This window comes from Galeopterus variegatus, unplaced genomic scaffold (assembly GCF_000696425.1).
Source record: "Galeopterus variegatus unplaced genomic scaffold, G_variegatus-3.0.2 Scaffold565, whole genome shotgun sequence".
In the NCBI taxonomy this organism is placed as follows: Eukaryota; Metazoa; Chordata; class Mammalia; order Dermoptera; family Cynocephalidae; genus Galeopterus; species Galeopterus variegatus.
Genome location: NW_007726676.1, coordinates 413,245 through 436,950, shown reverse-complemented (window position 1 = coordinate 436,950; position 23,706 = coordinate 413,245). Strand labels below are relative to the sequence as shown.

The 23,706-nt window shown below is 36.2% G+C and overlaps 1 protein-coding gene across 1 annotated transcript in view; it reads left to right on the top strand.

The window, feature by feature from the left end:
• Positions 1 to 1,628: 1,628 nt before the first annotated feature.
• The window catches only part of SMC5 (structural maintenance of chromosomes 5), a 97,632-nt gene continuing 75,554 nt past the window's right edge, over positions 1,629 to 23,706 (top strand). Inside the window, exons 1-4 of the mRNA XM_008570047.1 lie at positions 1,629 to 1,807; positions 5,704 to 5,845; positions 12,143 to 12,195; positions 22,582 to 22,744. Coding sequence (XP_008568269.1) covers positions 1,629 to 1,807; positions 5,704 to 5,845; positions 12,143 to 12,195; positions 22,582 to 22,744 — 537 coding nt within the window. The remainder of the gene's footprint in view (positions 1,808 to 5,703; positions 5,846 to 12,142; positions 12,196 to 22,581; positions 22,745 to 23,706) is intronic.

Below are 23,706 nucleotides of genomic sequence, written 5' to 3'. Positions count from 1 at the left end.
CTTGTCCTTCAGGGTTTAGCTCAAACATCACCTCCTCTGAAAGGCCTTCCGTGCCCCTCTCTCCCTCCCCATCACATTCATTCCCTTTTATTTTCTTCATAGCATCTATCACAGTCTGAAATTATCCTAAACAATTGTTGATTCACTTGTTCTATCCTGTCTCCCACACCAGCATGTAAACTCAAAGGTATGTAACCCTGGCAGTCTCCATCACTGCCCTGTCCCCAGCCTCTTGTAGATGAGACATTCGTTATTAATTCAAAAAATGAAGATCTATGCAGGCCTCAGTGCTCTCACCTTTAATGAGAGGGCTGATCAGATGAATATGAGCAGGTGGAAGCAGAACCACCCTCTTAATGAAGATGGCATGTTGCTTTGTGTTGCTTTGCCCCCCACGGATTTGTCACCCCTCTTCCCCTGGGTGACAGAGATGCAAAGGATTACTCAAAGCCCATCTCTTCTGAGCAGTTGAGAGGCCCGGAAGTGGTTAACTTCCCTGGGAACGCTCCAGTGAGAGGCATCCCTTCCTCTGGAAATTAACCCCGAATTGGGGTTCTCTTCCTGCATTTATTTTCCAGACCAGTAAGTTAGAGTAAGAGAACATAGGTGGTGTTATAGTTTAACAATATAGGCTGGTAACTTTCAGTGAAACAAGTTAGATGACATTCCAGTAGACAATTAAGTGACCTTACAGCAATTTCTCAGTATCTTTACATAACAATTAGTAACTCATCTGTCTTTGAGCCAGCAATCTGCTGTGTTACAATTCTTATCTTGCAACAAAGACTCACTAGCCTGGGGAAAATTTCCTGTCCTAGCAAGGTCAATATTTGAAACAGCAAGACTTTGGAAAATAAGGCCCTGTGAAGTACATTTGCTTTTTAGTATATCCCACAAGGGCGCATTCTTAGCTCGGGATTTCTAGAAATCTTGGGGGAGGAAGTTTACCAGGAAATTAGGGAGCTAGGGTTGGAAAAGCAATTAGGATAATCTGTGCAGTGTAGTCTTTTCACCAGATGCCAAGGAGAAACGGGCACAGAGCCATTCAGAAGGTCTCTTTTCTGATTTTTTTTGAGACGGGGACCTGTTTTGGAGCAAAGGGGATGGAAACTGAGAATACGAAGAGTCAAAGATGGGCGTGCGCGGCACTCAGGCGGGGGTGAGGGACACCCAAGAGGTGCGGAGCAAGACGGACCAGACATCCCCGGCCTCGGCGACCCCGGGCATCTGGACTGCCACCCGCCGTCGCCTCCCGCACCGCATGACTGAGGTTCGGGAAACGCTGACGCAGCTTTTAACATACTAAACACAACTGACACCTTTTCGGGCGTTAAAGAAACAAAACTCTGAAAAATGCCGAAACGTACAAAGAAAGCCCCGTCCCCGCAGTGTCTGAGGCCCGCAGCTCGCCTCCTAGCGTTACCATCCTGCCGCTTTCACGGACCCGGGCGACTGGGCGCCTCGGGGCGGGCCCGCTCACACTGCCGGGCTGGAACTGCGCAGGCGCCGAGCGGGCTCGCGGGCGGATGTCGCGCGCCGAGCAGTTCGCGCGAGAGTTGGGCGCCCGGGCACCTGGGCTTCCGGTCGGTGGGAACGGAAGCCGCTACGGGGGCGCGAAGGGAGCCAGGATGGCGCCTCCGAGCAGGAAGACCTCGGCCCCCGGACCCCTGGCCTCCAAGAGAGCTCTCCCGAGAGATCCTTCGTCGGAGGTCCCGAGCAAGAGAAATAATTCGGCCCCGCCGCTGCTGCAGACGTCCGGGCCTTTCGTGGAGGGCTCCATCGTCCGCATCTTGATGGAGAACTTCCTGTGAGTGGCCCGGAGGCCGCGCCGCGGCTGGGGAGGCGAGCGGGCCCGCAGGCCCGGGGGCGCGGGTTGCATGTGGGGCTGGGGGTGTGTGGCTGTGTACGTGGCTTGGGGGTGTGGTTGTGAATTCGGGCCGGGGTTCCCGTGGAAATTTTTCTGAGGAGGTGGTGGGGGGGTTGACGTGTAGTGAGTGTTTGTTTTGTGTGATGTAGTTTTTCATTCATTCCGCCCATGGTTTTTGAAGGGGTCATATGGCGGGCAGTGGAGGGACTAGGGACTAGAGCTCTACCTGGTGGGAGTCGGCCCATCCCGGACATGGTGTGTAATTCTCAAAAGTATCAGCACTGGAAACTCAGAGGAGGCAACAGTTCAATCGGAGTGGCAGTGATGCTGCAGCACACATTCTTAAAGAGTAGGCATTTGCCGGGTGGACAGGGAGGAGTAGAAAAGATGGTAAGTGTTGTTCCGGATGGGGGTAGAGTGTACAAAATAATTAAACCTTGCTCTCAGTTGTTGGATCTCCCTATAGATCCTTGACCCCTCCAAATCCAGTGTTCTTCCCTGGTTCCTCTTCTCTCCCTTCAGACGACGAGTTATTATTTTAGAATTTAGTAAATATGTTTTAACAAAAGTGTCTTGTGTCTGTCTAGAGCCTTACAGTTCATTTGTTCTCGGTCTTTTTTTTTTTTTTTTTTTCAAGCTTGCACATAGTGGCATGAAGGTAACAGAACTGTAATAACAATACCATTTTTTTTTTTTTTTTTTTTTTCCAAGCACCTATCATATGCCAGGTACAGAGCTAGGCGTTTTATTTACAAAGAACTCTCATACTTTCTTCATAACAACTCTGGCTTATCTGTGTTGATGAGATAAGCTCAGAGAGGTTAATTTGCCCAGGATTGCACAGCTAATAAATAGCTGAATTGTTATTTCAATCCAGGTAATACATTTACCCAGGAAAGATAAATGTAGCCAAAGGTGGTAGATACCGTAACAACATATATATCAGTATGCCATGGGGCCACAAAGGATGAAGCGGTTAATTTTGTCCACAACTGTGAGAAAGGGCTTTATAAAGAAGGCCCTAAAGTCTTAAAAGAAGGGAAGAGCATTGAGAAGAGGAGGAACTGCTTGAAAGAAACAGTTTGGTATATTTGGGAAGTGTGAAGTATTTCAGTGTGGCTAGAACATAGGATGTGAGTGAATAGGTGGACAGAGGTTGGCAACCATAGAGGGTCTATATGTTAACTGTGCTAAGAAATTCCAGCTTCATCCTGTAGGCAGCCAGGAGTGTTTTAAGCAGGGAATGATGTGATTTATGTTAATCAGAAAGCAGTGTGGAGGATGATTTAGAAAGGCTGCAAGATCAGAGGCAAGAAGATTTTTACAATACGAAGGCAAGAGATAATCAGAGTTTGAACCTGGTAGGAGCTGGAAGGAAAGAGATTTGACAGGATTTGGCTACAGATAATTATGGGGTATGAGGGGAAGGGAGGAGTGCAGCATTATCCCAAAGTTTCCACCTTGGTTAACTAGTCAGGTGCTATTCAGAAGAGGGAGCAGCTTTGGGAGAAGAGTAATAAATGCCTTTAGATACTGTGACTTGAAGTTTCCTGTGGGATATCTAAGAGAGATGTTCCATAGGCAGAATTTATAAGGGTCTGGAGCTTAGAGGAAAATGTGAACAGGTGAGAGATTTGAGAACCATGCATATAGCTGATTATTGAAGTTGTGGAAGTTGAGATTGCCCAAAAGGAAATATAAATTGGAAGACAGGAAAGCCATGTACAGAGTGCTGGGGGAAGGCCAACATTTAAGGGTGAGAAGAGGAACTTACAGAGTTGAGTAGAGACTGTTCAGGGAGGTAAGATGAGAACTGGGGAAGCTAAGGAAAAAGAGTATTTCGAAAATATCATGTGCTACATTGAAGTCAGATAACAGGACTGAAAAGAGCCCACCCCACTGTATTTAGCAGTAAGGAAATATTTGTTTCTTTTTTTTTTTTACAATTAGGAAATCTTTGACCTTTTGATGAAGCGGTGGAAGGAGACAACTTTGCAGGCCATAGAGGAAAGAATGAGGGGCGAGGAAGTAAAGCTTGGATGTAAAGAGGAGAAAGAAAAGGGGCTGGAAAGTGCAGAGCTAAGTGAGATTTTGTTTATTTTAATGATGATTTGGGAGGGGTAGATTTAGAGAATTAGCAAGGAAGTAGAAGGGATAGGCTTAGAGAACCCAAATGGCCAGGAAAAAAGTAGAGTCAGAAAAGGACTCCTATGAATGAACCAGGTCCCATGGAGTTGGGACTGGAGGTGAAGATTTCTAGGCTGAAGAAGTAGTACATTCAAAGCCTTGGAGAAGGAGGGAAGTATAAGATAATCAAGAAACTGAAAGAAGTACATTATAGGTAGAATTTAGAGGTCCGAGCAGAGAATAGGGCAAGGAGGTAGAAAGTAGAAAAAAATGAAGGTAGGGCTAAATGAAGGGTTCTTTTTTCTGTTAGTTTTTGTTTTTCTAACAAGCGACATCAGATTTGCACGTCTACACACAAGACTTGGTGATTGTTTGGATGATGGGGGTGCAGATAAGAGGTGAAAGAGATGGGAAGAATCAAAGATGAAGCAAACTAATGCCTAGGTTTCTTGAGAAATGAGATGAATGATGATAACATTCACCAAAAGACCACAAGAGTGGTTTTGAATGGGAAAAATGTTGGGTTTAGTGTGTTTTTGGTTTTTTTTTTGGCGGCTGGCCAGTATGGGGATCTGAGCCCATGATCTTGATGTCAAAGGCTGTGCTCTAACCAACCGAGCTAACTTACCAGCCCCGGTTTTGAGTGTATTAAGTTTAAGGTGACTGTTGTGGGACATACAGACAGGGTTATTAAGATGGTAATTGCATCTATAGGTCATTTGTGCTGACTCAGCATGTAGATAGTACCTGAGGCTGTGCTGAATACATGAGTTACCTCTCAAAGTATATAGGAGTAAGAAGAGCATGGGCCTTTGACAGAAGTTCTTTCAGGGGGAGCTTGGAGAAAAGGGAATTCAACAAAAGGGCATTCCTAATAAATATATTGTAGAAGAGTGATTTTCCCTGTTTTTATTTTCTTAAATATCAGTTGCATCACTGGTAACATTTAGTATGACATTTGTGCAGATTTCACAAGCGTTAAAAGAATGGGGCTTCATGTGTTGAAATTAAGAAGTTCCATGCAGATGTCTGAAGTTCCCAAACTACTTTTATTTTAGCCATAATAAAGGGTTCTTTTAAGACCTAGCTGCTAACAGAACAAAGAATCTGAAAAGAAAGTAGATAGATTTGTGTAGAGGTGTGGAGTTGGAAATCCTGCCAGAAAATACTTCTTTGCCACCTGTGTTTGTTTTTATCATCACTGGGCATTTCAAAATCATTAATTTCTTTATTAAAGTTGAAGTACACCTGATTAAATTTTTATATACTTAGCAGGTTAGTAGCACACTAAGCATTTCTTCTTGGGGAATTAGTTGGCAGCTGCCTGAGAGCTAACTGAAACGCTATGGATAAAGGACATTATTTATGGGTTCCGAGTCAGGGTATTCAAAAAAGTTAGAAAAGTGTCTGAATCAGAGTTTGCTTTGCATATTGCTGTGGCTGTAGCTGGCAACTAATAAGGGTTAGGTGCTAGCTGTGTAGGTATTTAGAGTGCATTGCTACTTTTTCATTTCTTCCATTGATAGATTTTTCCTCTATAGGTTGTTTATAAGCAGTCTATAAATAACATTAAATTTGTAAGGTTAGCTGGTTTTTAAAGGAACTTGAGGAAGCTCGTAGATAACAATGTAAAACAGGAAAAAGTACTTTTATAAAGAAAATATTCTTCTTTTGTCTCTGCTTAATAATTTCACCTCTTTACCATTCAGAACATATGATATCTGTGAAGTATCTCCTGGACCCCACTTAAATATGATTATTGGAGCTAATGGGACAGGGAAGTCAAGCATCGTGTGTGCTATTTGCCTTGGATTAGCAGGCAAACCTGCTTTCATGGGACGGGCAGATAAGGTGAGTTAACATAAGTACTTTTAAGAAAATTTAAGGCCATTAATTGCTTTTAGTAACATCAATTTTTACATCTCAGTTCCTTGGGTATAGCAAACTTGTAGTGTTTGAATATAAGGAGTGAATTTGGCAGGTGGAGAAGCTGGAAGATTTTTATTTCTAGAAATATTTTGGACTATATACCTAGATAGTCTAAGTACCTAACACCTGAAATGCTAGAAATAATGTAATATATCTTTTAAAAAGTACATTGCTGGGTTTGTGGAAAAATCAAGTAAATTTACTAAGGGCAGAAACAAAATTGTGTGAATCTGAAGACATAAGGAAGCTCTGGAGTTGTTTCCCCAGGGGCATTTGTTGATATTTAGCACCTTAAACCTGGCTTTGAATTGTTTGCACAGGGTTGGGGAGTTCTGAAGGTGGGGAAGGGCTAAAAGATAAAATCAAGAAGCCAAGCACTGTGTGTAGCAGAAAAAACACCACCAAAGAATGGGACAGGGAGGTTAGTTACTTATCTCATTGTTAAGTCTGAGTAGAGTAGGGGGAAAAAAGAAAGTCTTCCAAAGAATTCTTAACCACAAAGCTTACCACATGTTTTGGCCAGAATTCATGTTACCTATGTGACCTAAGTACCATAATTTTAGTTTAAAGTGATCTGAATTAGTAATATCTCCGGGAACCTGGCAGAAGAAAATGTAAATCCTTTGGAGGAAAATACCTTTAATCCACTCCTCAAAAGAATTCTGGCATAAAGTTCCAAGAAATTCATGACTCCGTACCTAAAAATCACAAAACATGGGAGAAAAATGAATCACCTAGAATTAGTGCTAACAAAAACAACAGACTATACAATCAGACTTACAAAGCTTGTATGTATAGAATATAAACTAAATATATTTGTTTAATGAAAAAAAGAAGGTTTCGAGTATAGCAAAGGAGTAAGTGACAAAAAGATCAGGTAAATTTGAAAAAGAATCAAATAGAACTTAAAGAAATGTAAATTATATTACTTTAAGAGAGAAACTGGGTAGACAGGTAAAGCAACGGAGCAGACACATTTGAGAAGAGAATTTATATATTACAATACTTGAAAAGTTTCCTAAAATGAAATATAGAGATAAGGAGAAAGAAAAAAATATATATAATATCAAGGTTAAGGGTGGGTAAAGGAAGATAATCTGGTATACATCTAATTATAATTCCAAAGGGAGGTAATAAACTAAGGAAGAGGCTATATTTGAAGAAAGAATGACTAACAATTTTCCAGAAATGTTGAAAAACTTGAATCCTCAGATTCAAGAAGCCTTATATACCCCAGGCAGGATAAATGAAAGAAATCCACAAATAAACACAGTATAGTGAATTTCAGAACACAAAATACGGTAGTAATATCTTCCCATAGTGGAAACAGGAGAAAAATGAAGCCTGAGGTCCTCACTAAAGGAGCTTTGAAAGTATATAATTTTGGAAAAAGGAAAATGATCCCAGAAGGACAGTCTGAGAATTAAAAAGAAAGATTAGCAAAAAAATGTTAAACATGTAGGAAAATTATATACAAACTGTGTATATAAATAATACTAATGTCTAGCTTGTGAAGTTTAAAACAAACAAAATAGAACTAAAATATTGGACAACAGGAAGGAAGTCATCAGAGTTACAGTAACATTAAAGTATTATTTGGGTTTATATTATTGGGAGAAAGTTAAGGTAATTTATTAATTTCAGAGTCTATTAAGTTAAATATGCATATTAAAATTTCTATGGTAAACTGCTAAAAAATTGAAATAACATGCATAATCTTCAAACAAGAAAGAGAAAAAAGTAGAATAAGAAAGATGGGAAAGAAAATACTCCCCAAACAATCCAGGAGACTTGAGAAAGGAGGAGATAAATGGAAATTCAGAAAATGAGATAAATTAAAAATCACAAAGTAAGATGGAAGAAATATGTGCAGATATAATCACAATAATTGTAAATTATCAGAACTCTTGTTAAATGGTAAAGTCTTTTAGAATGGATAAATAAAACAAAGTTCAGTTCTATTTTGCTTACAATAAGCATATCTAAAATAAAATGCTACAGAAAAGTTGAGAGTAAAAGGATGAAAAAATACACACTGGGCAAATATTTACAAAACTAAGTAGGTGTAGCTGAATTAATACCAGACACAATGGACTTTAAAGTAAAAAGTATTTTTGGAGGTAAACGTGATTGTTAAATATCGATGAAAGATTCAGTTCATCTAGAAGATAATTCATTTCTCAACCTGAATTCACATAATAATTTAGCTCCAAAATATATGGGCAAAATTGGCACAACTCTAATGAGAAGCTAACAGATCCATAATCATAGTGGGAGAACTATCAGTAATCCGTAGATCAATCAGATAAAAAATTAGTGACACTATAGAAAATTTGAACAACATATTTAAGCTTGTACTAAATGGACATGTTATAAACATTGCACTCAACAGCTGGAGAGCACATATTCTTTTCAACCACAAATAGAACATTTCTAAAAATCATATACTGAGCCATAAAGCAAGTATTAAAAAATTTCAAAGAATTGGTACGACACAGATCATATTCTTTGACCATAATGCTGTTATGACAGAAATAATAACAAAAAGAAGATAACTAAAATTTTCCCGTTTGTTTGGAATTAAAAATATACTCCTATATTATACATAGGTTGAAAAGAAATCTTAATGAAAAATGGACAATAAAAGCAGAAATTAATGAAATAATGATACACCAGAAATCACAAAAATTGCTCTTTAAAAAGACTAATGAAACCAGTAACTTCTAAGAAGATAAAGGGAGGAAAAAAAGAAAAAAAAATGTAGGAAATGAAAAAAAGTAATGAGATAATATCGTGAACCAGATAACCCCCAAATCTCAGTGTTTTAACAATATAAAAGGTTAATTCTCGCTTTCTCTACTGTAGGCTCCTTTTGGTCATTCAGGGCCTAATGCTGATGGAGGCTTCAGTTCAGTACATACTTCCATTATTACCACCTGGGGTACCGGGGGGAAGGGAACTGGCTATTACAATTTCTTTGGAAAAATGACATGTATTTGTTCCACTCACATTTCACTGGACAAAGCAGGTCATGAAGCCACACTTAGCTTCAGAAATAATGAGCTCACTTGGGAGAGCATGTTACTGATAATGCCAAGACCAAGGATTCAGATTCCCATACTAGCCATTGCCAAAAAAACAAAAAAAAAATAATGAGCAAGTGCAGTCCTACCATGGGCTTAGGTTAATTGAAGATCTAAATGTGATTGGCCCAAAAAAGTTGTTAGAAGGTACTGCTAATAAAGGAGAATATCTTTGAGACTTCAGGTTAAAGAAAAATTTCTTAAATAAAAGTGTAGACCAAAAAGGAAAATGTTGACGATATAATAAAATTAAGAAACGTTTGTTCATGGAAAGATACCATATAGAAAAAAGATGAGCTGCAGATTGGGAGAAGGTAGGTATATATAATACAAAAGGTTGGTGTCCAGGTTGTGTAATAAGCAAAACAGTTAACAGTTCAGAAGGAAAATGGGTAAAAGATATGCTCACACATCTCAAAGAAGACAAACAGCCGGTATGAAAAGATGCTCAGCTTCATTAATTATCAGAGAAATGCAAATTAACCCTAGCACAGTGTCCCCATAAGACTTCACAAAAATTCTGGCATGTGTTTGAAATAGAAACTCCGATGCACTCTTTGTGAGAATATAAATTTGAACAATCTCTTTGGAAAATGATGTAGCATTGTCTAGTAAATCTGTAGATGCATATACCCAATCACTCAAAAAAATAACTCCTGTATACCTTAGTAAGCTTTTGTATGTTTATACTAGATGAAATTATGGAAATATTTATAGCAGTATTGTTTGCAATAAATTCTAGTACAATCAAATAAAATTGAATATTATATGACAGTGAAAATAAATTATGGTTCGTAAATGGTTCCTAAATCTCAAAAACATAATTTTAAGCAAAAATGCCATCTTGGAAAAGTACATGTAATATGATTTTATATACAGAATGGTCAAAAACATTAAATAATACATTTAATGTTTAGGGATATATATGTATGTAATAAAGCTAAAGAAAAGCTAAAGAATGATCAGCAAATCAGCTTAGAGGTTACATTTGTTGAGGAGAGAGAAAGATGCAATTAGGGTAGGTTGTACAAAGAATGTCAGAAACACTGATAATGTTCAGTTTCTCAAATTGGTGATAGATACATGGTTGTTTTATTTGTTAAATAGTATATAATGTTGCATATACTGTTGGGTATATAATGTTTTTCACATAAAAACATTTTTTAAAAAAAGTCTGAGTGTTGAGTTGTCACCCACTGTAAAATATTTTTTAAGGCTTCACTCAAACCAACTGAGCTAACCGGCCAGCCACTGTAAAATATTTTCTTAAAGCTTGAAATTAACTACTGTGAATATTGTAATATAAAAATGATATGTTTCTTAGCTAGATTTAAAATTTTATATAAGGTTATAAGATTGAAGCAAATATCCTTAAGATTATAAATAAACCTGTTCAAAATGTGTTTTTTTTTTTAAATATTGTATTTGAGGCATTTATGAAAAGATACTTTTCTTTATTAATAGTTAGCCTTGTGAGCTTGGGCAATTGTCTGGACCTCAGTTTTCCTTTATTTCAAAGGTAAGGGGGTTGGTCTAGATAACATCCAAGGACTAACTCAGATTTTTGTGAATATTGATGCGTAGTTTTTTAAATGTCAGATCATTAATTAAATCCTTATCTCTGTGGATTGTATTTCAGGGGCTATACAGTTGGAATGAATTGGGCTGTAACAATTTTTACCAACCTTCCCATGTTTATTTTTGTCATTAAAATAACACATCTTTTCTCATCCTTGAGTGGTAGGATTTTTAAGGGAGGCTGTGGAGAGCAGTGTTTACTAGATGACAGATTGAAGCTTTTTGGGTGTCCACAGATATACTTAGGGGATGTACAAGTTCTCATTAAAAATATTTTAATGTTGTATTTTTGTTTAAATGCTAATATAATAATTTAACACAGGCATATTCTCCACCATCCATATGGATAGTTTATAATAAGAACTGCCTCCTAATTTTTTTTCTTCTCATTGGTCCCAAGTATTTTAATTGTTGTAAACTAATGAGCATCCTACAAAGATCCCATTGTTATCCCTATCTATGAGGAAACAGAAAGAGGTTGAGTAACTTGGCCAAAGTCAAACAGCTTGTATATGCAAGTGTCAAGATTTGAACATAGACAGTGCTTATTAAATCTACTTAATCTTTAATGTTAATCATTAAGCTGTACTTTCTGGTTCCAAGAATAGGCTTTCTTTTTCCTCTTTCTGGGCCTCAGTTTTATCCTCTATAAAATGACTAATACATACTTCAAGGTTGCTCAAGAGTATTAAATGAGAAAATATACTCATGTGAAGTGCTTAACACAGCAGCATATAGTAAATGGTTAATAATGTTAGCTGTTGTGGTTATAATTGTCATCACTCTCATTGCTACTATTAAAAAGGAGAAGATTATTAATTGCAAGGTGTATTTTCTACCTTTGTTAGTATTTGTTACTTACTTCCAGACTGATTTATTAACCAATCTCATTTTTTAGGTCCAGGGTCTGTTCTTGTGCGTTGGCTGGTAGACATATGGAAACTAGCTCTCAAATAAGTCTATTTTACTATGTAAATTATAATTATGTTGCTCCTTTTAAAAAGATGCTTGGTTAAAAATAATGAAAGATACATGGTGACAATTACATTCTAATTAAACATAGGATAGATAATATTAGAGTGCTTGTTAATATTTAATCTGTGCATCTCTGTAGAAGTCTTCAATGGTAACAAGAAGGTTTGGTATAACACTTTCTTGTTATACTATAGGACCTATTTTTCTACAGGCTTTTTCTCTTCTCTCTGAGAGAGTATTTAGTATAGTGGCTAAGTACGACAGGCTCTAGAGTCAGATTACATGGGTTCAGATCCTTTTTTTTGCCACCTACTGGCTTCGTCCTGGGTTTGTAAGAGTGTAACTACCTGGTACATAGGAGTTCAATAAATTTTAACTAATAGTATTATTATTGTTATTTGTGGGAGGGAACAGTGGAGGGACCTAGAGCTGGGAAGGATACCTTTAGAAAGTGTTGGAATGGACATACAAATAGTTACTGAAAAAAATCTTGATTTGACAAATAATAATGACTTTGCTAAATATCTGATTGTTAACCTGGGAATGTCATCACACAGCTCACTTTTTCTTTTTTATGTCTTAGGTTGGGTTTTTTGTGAAGAGAGGATGTTCCAAAGGCATGGTTGAAGTTGAATTGTAAGTGTTAAAAGAGCTGAAACTACTTTGTTTTCTTAGTTTATATTCATGCTTTACTGGTGCTTTTAGAAAAGAGTATTAGGGCCAGCCCGTGGCTCACTTGGGAGAGTGTGGTGCTGATAACACCAAGGTCAAGGATTCGGATCCCTATATAGGGATGGCTGGTTCGCTCACTTGGGAGAGCGTGGTGCTGACAACACCCAAGTCAAGGGTTAAGATCCCCTTACCGGTCATTTTTAAAAAAAAGAAAAAGAAAAGAAAAGAGTATTGATATAGTATTATGGCATAAATGTTGGAAATAATATTTAAAGAATACTTTATCCAGATGAGAAAGTTTTTTTTTTTTTTAACATGTCTTTTAAAACAAATTGTAATTATTTAATTTTGGAAAAATTTTCACAGAAATTAAATGTTTATGGGAGGTAATGAAATAGAAATATACCATTATTAAATATTCATTAAGGAGTTACAGTATTTTTCACAAATTTAAAATATCTTTTTGCTGATTTTGAAAGTAATACTTGCTTTGTTAAAAAAAAATGCAAAGTAGAAGTGTGTAAAGTTGAAAATGAGAGCCTTCTTACCATAATTCTGCTTCTAGAAATAACCACTGTTTAAAGTTTGGTGAGTCTCATGCATGAGAATTACTTGACATTTCTGTCACTATTTTCCATTCCCTCCCTTATGATGACGATAATTCATCACGGTGTGCTTTTCTCATGAGCCCGGATATTCAAAATTGGCAGTTATTTTTGATAGATCAGAGTCGGTATTTATGGTGAAACTAATTGACAGTCTTTGGTTTATATACTTTTAGCCTTTTATACATGAATATGCACATTTCTAGATTATCTTTTAAAGTGTTTTTGGTGTGTTTGTGGAAAGTACAGAATTTTGGAGCTGAAAATGTTCTTAAAGATTGTCTGATAGCCCTATCTTATGGGATATGAGGAAATGATCTTTTACTCAAAAATGTCAGAAAATTTCTATTTATATAGAGATAAGAAATAGACATATGGAAGTAAAAAGAAAATAAATGAAAAATTATACTCAACTTATTAAAATACAGTGGTAGAATATTACTGAATAATACACAACCAAGACCTAAATAAATGGAGAAGCATATTATGTTCCTAGAAATGTAAAGTTAAAATCATTACTGACATGTCAGTGCTTTCTAAATTAATGAATACATTTGCCACAATTCCAATGAGAATTTCAACAGGTAAGTTTACAAGTTGACTTAAAGTTCATCTTGAAGAATAAATGTGCCAGAAAACCCAAGAAGATTTTGAAAAAGCAGAATTGTGAATAAGAGGGCCGGCCTGGTGGCGCACTTGGTAGAGTGCGGCGCTTGAGAGCGCAGCAGCGCTCCCGCGGAGGGTTTGGATCCCATATAGAGACCGGTCTGCTCACTGGTTGAGCGCGGTGCGGGCGCGACACCGAGGGTTGCGATCCCATTGCCGGTCGCGGTACGGGCGCGACACCGAGGGTTGCGATCCCGTTACCAGTCACGAAAAAAGACAAAAAGGAAAAAAAAAAAAGAATTGTGAATAAGACCTTTATGTGCCAGATGTTAAAGTATGCTATAAATAATAAATATGTATAAATAATAAAGCTGATGTAAAATAATATGGTCTTGGTACAGAAGATTAGAGGAGCAGAATGGAGAAACTAAGAATAGATCTAAATGTGTATGAGAATTTAATTTATTGTAAAGGTAGCAGTTTATGTGTGGATCGGAGGAAAAACCAAACTGCTTTTGCTATTCTCACATTCAACAGAACACTTCTTACACCAGGTGTATGGGATTTCCCCCAACACCCTGAAACTCAATTCACTTCTAACACTAAGCAGAGTTAGCATAGAGCCCACAGGTTAAGGGCTCAGTCCCAAAAGACTGCTTCAGATGCCATTTGCAAATTCCAGGTTGTGACCTGTACTTCTGACCAATCAGTTATAAATTGGAGTTCCCAGGATCCCTTTCTTGGGTTCGATTATTTTCTAGGATTCCTCACAGAAATCAGGGGAACACTTACTTATGTTTACCCATTTATTATAAAGGATACTGCAGAGGATGCAGATGAACATCCAAATGAAGAGATATATAAGGCAAGGTCCAGACGGGTTTTGAGAGTCGGAGCTTCTGTCCCCATGGAGTTGGGGTGTGCCACCCTCCCACACGTGGCTGTGTTCACCAGTCCAGAAGCTCTCTGAACTCCATAGTTCAGGGATTTTTATGGAGGCTTCATCACATAGGTATGATTGATTAACTCAGTCTCTAGCCCTTCTCCCCTTCCCAGAGAATGGGATACGGCTGGGGCTGAATGTTTAGTCTAATCATGGCTTGGCCTTTTTGGTGTCTGGCCCCTATCTAGGACCCACCAAGAGTTGCCTCATTAAACGGAAGATACTTCTGTCACCCAGGAAATTCCAAGGGATTAGGAGTTTTGTGCCAGGAACTGGGAGCAGAGACTAAATATGTATATCTTATTATATTGCATCATCACAGGTATATATTATTTAAATTGAGTTGAAATAATTGGAATTAATTTTTTAAAAAGATAAATTTAGACCTTTATCTAACACCCTACGCATAAATAAAATCTAAGTATGTTCAATGCCAAGTGAAAAGATGAATAAGTTTGGAAGTAATAAAAAAATGTAGAATATTTAAAGAATCTTGGGAATAGGAAAGGCCTTTCTAAGCAGAATAAGAATTTCAATAACCATAAAAAATAAGATAGAAAATCTAGGTCCATAAAATAAATGATACTCTAGTTAAAAATGAATGATAGATGGGAGAATACATTTTCAGCACAAAAAACACGTACAAGTCTTAAAATTACCAAAATGACAGTGTCTCATGCAAATCAGTAAAAATGATAAACAATCTAATAGAAAAATGAGCAAAGAAATTTAACACAAAAGTAAAGTAGCCAGTAAGTATAAAATATAGGCTTTACCTTACTAGTTATCAAGATAACGAGGATTTTTTTCCCCTCTCAGCTTAGAAAATTTTAAAAATAAAACCCAGTAATATGAAGGTGTAAGGAAGTGAATACTGTAATGCACACTTTTATCCAGTTATTCTATTTAACAAATACCTATTTTAGTGAGTGTTTACTCATTTACACAAAATTAGCTTTCCCTAATTTTAATAGTGCAAAATTATAAACAACCCAAATGTCCATCAACCAATGAATGGCTAAACAAAATGTGGTATATCCATACAATGACCTATTATTCAGCTGTAAAAAGGAATGAGGTACTGATACTTGCTACACTATGAATGAACCTTGAAAACATTGTGCTTCGTGAGAGAAGCTAGTCACAGAAGTCCCACATGTTGTATGATTCCATTTATATGAAATGTCCAGAAGAGGTAAAACCATAGAGACAGAGAATAGATTAGTGGGTGCTAGGATGTGAGGGGAGGAGGGGATGTCAGGTGACTGTTTAATGAGGATGGGGTCCTTTCTCACAAATGATGAAAATATTTTGGAATTAGATAGTGGTGATGGTTGCACAACCTTGTGAATACACTAAAAACCATGTTGAACACCTGAATATTGTTGAAACGGTAAATTTTATGTTATGTATGAGGGTACTTCAAAACGTTTGTGGAAATATTCATATTCTTTTAATTCTGTTTTTCCATGAACGTTTTGAAGTACCCTCCTATATTTTACCACACACAAAAAAAATTGAATTCTATACTTTAAAATGATGGCTTATATGATATGTGAATTATATCTCAATTTAAAAAAGTAATTGCAAAGATACTCCTGGGTACCATTGAACAATGGTCTCTTAGATGTTGAAACTGAAATAAATAATACTAAGGTATATTTATAAAATACAGAGGGAGTGTTAGCATTTAAGGTTCAAAAGTTCAGTATGGATGGCTGTGGGTCTTAAGCACTCCTGACTTTCTACTGTCAGTCACCAGGCCCCAGTTGTTTTCTTAGTTATCTAAGGAGTAAAATTTCTTGGTATGCAGTAGTTACTAGCTCAAATGATCTAACCAGAGCCCTGTTATTGAATCTGCCACAGGGAGCGGTTTTCTTTTCCCTAAACTCCACATGCTTACTCCACATGGTTATTATGGTCATTTGTTCCACTAGGGTCCACATAGCCTTGAGAGGACCAAATGTAAAATAGCTCAACATTAGTTGTTGAAATTATTACTGCCATTGAAAAATGCATTAACTGGCTATATACTCATTGAGTGGAATGGTGGGTAGAATAATCTCTGACATGCATTTATGCAATCATTTTTCAAATATTTTTTGAATACTTCCACATTGAGGATACTGTGCCCTCAAGGAATTTATAGTTAGGGGTGTGAGAGGGGGTGCAGATAAATAAATAAGTAAAATATATATTATATTAGGTGGTGATAAGTGCCATGTAGAAAAATAAAACAGGAGAGGAGGGTAGGAGTGCCAGAGTGGAATTTACAGTTTTAAGTAATGTGATCAGGAAAGGTCTCACTGAGAAGGTAGCATTTGAGCAAAGACCTGAAGGAAGGAAGGTAATGAGCATGGATATATTTGAAGGAAGATCTTTTCAGGTAGAGGGATCTGCAAATGCTAAGGCACTGTAGTGGTACCCATAGTAGTAAATCATACTGTAGGAGGAAGATAGTAAAAGATAAGGTATGAAAATATCAGGGGCCAGCTTGTAGCCAATGTAAGGACTTGGCATTTATTTTGAATAAGATGTGAAGCTACCAGGTTTTGAGCAAAAGATTAACATGATCTAACTTAAATTTTAGCTAGACCATTTGGGTTGCTGTGTGGAAAATAGACTTTGAGTATTAAAGGCAAAAACAAGGATATCAATTGAGTGACTAATAGAACATTGTGAGAGATGAGAGTAGCTTAGGATTTGCTCACAAATTAGATATAGGGTGTGGGTGAAGGAGAGAGGCATCAAGAAAGACTCCGAGGTATCAGCATGCTTAAGGGTAGAGTTTCCATTATCTGAGGTAGAGAAACCTGTTACAGGATGTTTTGGAAGTATGATCAGAAGTTCATTTTGGAGTACATCTTATTTCTTTGAAATATGTAGCTTCCAGTTAAACTACCACAGATAGTTTGAAATGTGCATCCCAATTTCAGAAATGTTCAAATGTTGAAAAGTGAAAAAAGCAACACGAAACAAGTACTTTTCAGAATCAATAAACACATTAAAATTTGGGATGCCTAGTAGACACTCAGATAAAAATGTTGAATGGGTGGTTGGATGTATAAACCTGTCATTCAGGGAGAAGTCTGGGCTGAAGATAATACAATACATTTGGGGAGTTGACAGTTTTATGACGGGTGAAATCACCAATGGAGTAGATATAGATGAAGGAAAGAAGAGGTCTAAGAACTAAACCCTGCTGCAGTGGAGCATTTAGAGATTGAACATAGGGAAATTATCAAGGAAACAAGAATTGGCCGGCAAGTCAGAAAAATATAGTACCTGGAAACCAATGCTTTTTGAGGAGGAAGGATTCGTCACCTGTGTCTGATGCTGCTGATAGGTCAAGTAAATTGAGGACAGAAATTTATAATTAGATTTAGCCCATCATTGGCCTAGACAAAGTTTGGGAGAGGTGGTGCTTTTATTTATTCCTGTTGAGTAATGAAGAAAGACCTGTTGAGATTATTTATGAACTGAGAAGTGTGTGATTAAAAAGGAGCCAACAATAAGATCTGGGAGTAGAGTATTACAGGCAGAGAGAACAGTTTGTGCGAAGGGTCTAAAGTCAGATTAAGTTTGTATTTCTGAGGAACACAAGAATGGCAGTGTGGCTGGAGTGAAATGAGATATTTGTTGTAGGATTTTGGAAAATACCCTTTACTTGGTTGGGGATATTTCCCTCTGTTCCTGATTTGGTATGCTTTTGATTATGAATAGCTAATGAATTTTATCAGCATCTATTGAATTGGTCATATTATTTTAGTTGATGGATTAACTAATTTCCTGATGTTTACTCAATATTGCATTCTTAGAATAGACTCAATATGGTCATAATTTTTTTGATGCATTGCTAGATTTGGTTTTCTAATATTTAAAATTTTTACATCTGTATTTGTGAAAGATATTTGTGATTTGAACGCTTGGCTAAACTTACTGGTAAAATCACTTTAACTACTGATTTAGTTTATTTAATAGCAATGGGATTATTTAGATTTTGTTTCTCTCCTTGGATCATTGTGGTTATTTATACTTTTTAAAGAGTTTTTCCATTTTTCTTTGTTTTATTTTATTGGCCTGAATAATATCCTGTTATATGAGTTTATTATATATGTGTATTATCTTATGTAATATACATTAAGTGTCTAACTTCTGTAATTGTATTTTTTCTAGATTTGAAAAAAGTTCATTTGTCAATTTTATTAGTCTTTTTCAACGAACTAACATTTGCATTGTTTCTGTCTTATGTTATGGTTTTCTATTTCATTAGTTTTTATTATCTTTACTAATTCTTTAATTTCAGGTTTTTTTCTTTTTTTAATTTCTTGAAATGAATGTTGTTATACTGTTTTCAGTCTTTAGTTTTCCCTAATATAAGCTGTTGTGGTAAAATTTTTTCCTCTTCGTATTGCGTTAGCTCCATCTCCCAACTTTTGGTATATAGTATTTTCCTGTTTTTCAGTTCCGAATATTTTCTTGATGAGTTCATAAGTAGAAATTGTTTCTAGTCCTACTGTAGTGATTTTCTTGTTTTTTAGTATTGATTTCCACTTTGTAGTATGGTAAAATATATATAGATAAATAGTTGTTTTGATGTTACCAATCCTTTGAAATTTGTCAAGATTTTTTGTAGTGAGCTTTTTGTAAATTGTTCCTCGTTTGGTTGGAAGAATGAATATTCTGCTGTTGATATCTGCAATGTTCTGTATTTACCTGGTACTTCAAGTTTATTGAATATATTGTTAAATCTTCTGTGTTTTTGCTGATCTCAATGGTCAGATTGATTTTTTTTTTTTAAAGATGACCAGTAAGGGGATCTTAACCCTTGGCTTGGTGTTATCAGCACCACGCTCCCCAAGTGAGCTAACCGGCCATCCCTATATAGGATCCAAACCCGTGGCCTTGGTGTTATCAGCACCGCACTCTCCCGAGTGAGCCATGGGCCGGCCCTGTCAGATTGATTTTTTTTTTTTTTTTCCTTTGTGTCTTTTTTTTACTGACCGGCAACAGGATCGCAACCCTCGGTGCTGCGCCCGCACTGCGCTCAGCCAGTGAGCGGGAACTGGTCTCCACATGGGATCCGAACCCTCGGTGGGAGCGCCGCCGTGCTCCCAAGCGGCGCACTCTCCAGTGTGCCACCGGGCCGGCCCAGATTGATTTTTTAATTACTGAGAAAAAGGGACATTACACTTTTCCTCTGTGTAGATTTACCATGTCCTATGTATAAATTTCTGGGACATTATTAGTTGCTTCTAAGATTCAAATTTTTTTATCTTCCTGGTGAATTGCATTTTTTATTGTTATGTACTGACCTCTATCTTTTGGTTATTTTTGCCTTAAAATCTACTTAATTTGCCTTTAATGTAGTTAGCAGCTTAAAAAAAATTTTTTTTTTCTTGGATATCTTTTTTCATTTATTTCAAGTTTTTTTAAAATCTGTTTTGTATCTCATTTAAACAAGTGTAGCTCATGTTATTTTTTTCTATAGTCTTAAATAAAGCATAGTCCATTTACATATATTGTAATTACTTATACGTTTGGACTTGTTTTTACCATCTTATTCTCTGATTTTTATTTGTTCCACTCCTTAGTATTTCTTTTCTCTCTTAACTTTTGTTGGGTTTGTTTATTTCCTTCTCTGTTTTCTGGGAAATTATTTTAGTGGTTACTAGAATTTTTAACATGAATACCTATTAGATTTTAGACTTAATATCTTTATCTTCCTGCTGAAGAGTTAAAGACTTTAGAGTAGTCTTCTTTTTTTTTTTTTTCCTTTTTGTCTTTTTTACTGACCGGTAACGGGATCGCAACCCTTGGTGTCGTGCCCGTACCGAGGACCGGCAACGGGATAGCAACCCTCGGTGTTGCGCCCACACCGCGCTCAGCCAGTGAGCGGGAACCGGTCTCCACATGGGATCCAAACCCTCGGCGGGAGCGCCGCCGCACTCCCAAGCAGCGCACTCTCCAGTGCGCCACCGGGCCGGCCCTAGAGTAGTTTTCTTTTAATAACTTCTCAACTTATGTATTTTAAAAATTTTGTCATGTTTTTTCAACTCTTCAAGACATAATAATAGTATAATTTACATTAATCATACTGTCAATGTTTGTTTAGAATTATCCCAGATAATTCTGTTTACCTCCTTTTCATTCCTTCTTGCATTTCTGATCTTTTCTCTGGGATCCCTTTCTTTCTGCTAGAAGGACATTTTTAAGTTTCCTTTAATGAGGGTCTTCTAGTGGAACACTCAGTTTTTATCTGAAAATGATGTTCATTTGCTCTAAATTTTGAAAGATGTGTTTGCTGGATATAAAATTCTGCATTTGTAGGTCTTTTCTCAGCATATTCAGAGTATATAATGCCATTGTCTTCTAATATAAGTCTAATCTTCATTTCTTCAATAGTAAGCATTCTTTTTTTTCTCAATGCTTTTAAAAGCATTCGTTTTAGCTTTTTATAGTTTCACATCATATATTTGGGTGTGGATTTATTATTTATTTTCCTTGGTATTTAATGAGCTTATGGTTTGATGTCTTTCATCACTTTTGGAAAATACATTATCTATTATCTCTTCAAATATTTCTGCTAACCCATTTTCTGTCTCCTGTCCTTTTAGAACTCTTATTAGACAGGTATTAGGCCTTCTTACTCAATCATCATGTCTCTTTACATCTCATGTTTTTTATCTTTATGGTTCTGCTTTCTGTTATTTCTGCTAGTTCTTGATGCTTTGTTTTCTTGTATGTGTGTTTCCAGTGAGCTGCTCATTTCTCCTTGAACTTTATCTGTGCTGATTCTTTGAGGAAATTATTTTTTAACTTATGTGAGTGACTGTTGGATACTTTCAGTGCAGTATCACAATATACAGAATTCTTAGCTTGAGGGTATTGAACCTTTTAGGTGGGTGAAGTAAGTTCAAGATACAAACCTGTTTGAGGCTGACTTGTGGTTAGTAACTCTTAAGCGGAGACATTTTGTTTGTTTAATGATTCAAGCCATAGTTTGAAACAGGCAATTTAATTTGTCTTGCTGTCCCTAGTGGTGGTGGTGATGAAGTATTTCTAGTTTACCTCTATGCTGAGAATGTAGCCCTTTGCGGGTGGTTTTTTATTATATTCTCCAGGTTAGGTAGCTCTGGGCTTTGTGTACCAAAAGATTGTGAAAATGAATCCTCAGGGTCACCTGGTTGGCCAGATGCCCTCAAGGTAAAAGCCAGTTTTATTTTTCCACTCTGGGTTCCTCCCTCCAGTAGGATTTTGGTCAGAATTCCTTACTTTCATGCTAACTCACAAGTGCATTTATGAAGATATTTTAATATTTTATCTATTATTTTTAGTTTACAGCAGGAGGATCAGTAAGAGTACTTTATTAGTCATTCTGCTGGAAATGAAAGTTTAAAAATATTCTTTTTCAAAGTCCTAAAATTTTACTGTTCAAAGTGTTCTGATTACAGTATAATCTATATATACAGCATTTACAAATTATCATTGTCATTTCGCCATTGGATGCCAATAATTTATCTTTCTACCACATGCTGCTGATTCCCAGTGAAGAAGATGGATGAATAGATGGGAGGTGTGGAGCAGTAGTACTTCTAAAAGCAAGAAATAAGTAAATACCCTTCTTTCAGATTCTATATTGCTTTATGTTCCTTCATAGCCATGGGATGTAGTCCCCTCTGAATTCAGAGTGGAGTACATGGTGAGGAGACCAATGGGGCTACCTATATGGGTAGGCTGGTTTTGATTTCTGGAAATGCTTATGCAAGAATCAGTTTTCATTCATACATTTTCCAAGTAGGGGGAATTTCAAGGTTTAACTGTTAACATGCTTTCATATACCAACCTGTTTTGAATTGCAGTCAATGCATGTGATTGAAGAATAGCATAATGATTAAAGGATAACTCCAGATATGTGACTCCTCTGGTAGTGTTTGGGAATTAATATTGGCAGTTGTTTTTGTTTTGTTTTTACAGTTTAAATAATTTCGGATGTTGAATAAGTAGTAACTGACATGTGGTCAAGTGGTGCTATTGCTAATAAAATGTTAAAGTTTCTTTCTTTGGAGGGGCCAAATTGTCAAAAGGCATTTAAAAAAACTGTACTAATAATCCTCTCGCACCTTTGGTGCAAAAGAATTCTGGAAATTTTATTCCTGAACTAATGTACGTATTTAAAAATTATTTTTTAATTAGGTTCAGGGCTTCTGGAAATCTTGTCATCACCCGTGAGATTGATGTGGCAAAAAATCAGTCCTTTTGGTTCATCAACAAAAAGTCTACCACCCAGAAAGTAGTAGAAGAACAAGTTGCAGCCTTAAATATTCAAGTGGGCAATCTTTGCCAGTTTCTACCTCAGGTATGAGAGAAATAAATGTAAAAATGGGAAAATTTTGCATATAGTGTTTCTTCTTTGTGCCATATAAGAATGTAAATACTCTTCAGGGGATAATGGTTACTATTTAAATTGAATGTAGCACACTTACACTTACTAACAGTTCTTTGTAAAAGTTAGCATCTCATTACTTACAGTATAATGTTATTAATTGTATTAATTTAGAAAATTTCCATTAATAATAAGTATAAATTATCGAGTATTTTAAAAGATTTGAATTTGTATTATTTTTTAGTAGAGAGTAACCTGGATAGCTATGTGCTTCCATTGTAGACCCTTAAAATTTTGTTAATGAACAGCTTTTTAATCAATGTTTTTGTATAAAATATTTGATATACTAAAACTTTCATATCTGAAATCTTGTTATATTTTAAGTTTGTTTACTAAAAATAAATCCTAATAATTTATGTTAAATGATAGTCAAATACTTTTTAAATTTGTTTTTGAATGCTGTCTAGTGACTGAATTATAGTTCATTTTCTTTTTCTTCAGAACACAATGACGATTTGATTAAATATGTCTGATCTAAGTAAAAATATAAAATTTGAAAGCTTTTGGCATTCATCAGCTAATGTCAGACTATCTCTATAAGTCGATGTGTGAAGTTTCATCTTTTTTTTTTTTTTAAGTTTTAACATTCCAACTGATGTGTGATAGGTAGTGATCATTTCAATCCGTGGACTATTTTTTCTTCTATTCCTAAACTATATTATAGGTATATAAACATTTCAGCCTGGAATTATTGATCGAGAAATTTTTTTAAGGTTATCAAAGTATGACAGTTTATACCTTGTTTGTCTTTATTGTTGTAAAGAATAGTATATAAAAGGTTTATATGAAGATTCACATCTCAACGTATTTTTAAATGTTTCCTTTTGACAAGTGTAATCATTGAGTGAAATACATTTTGAAGATATTAATAAATG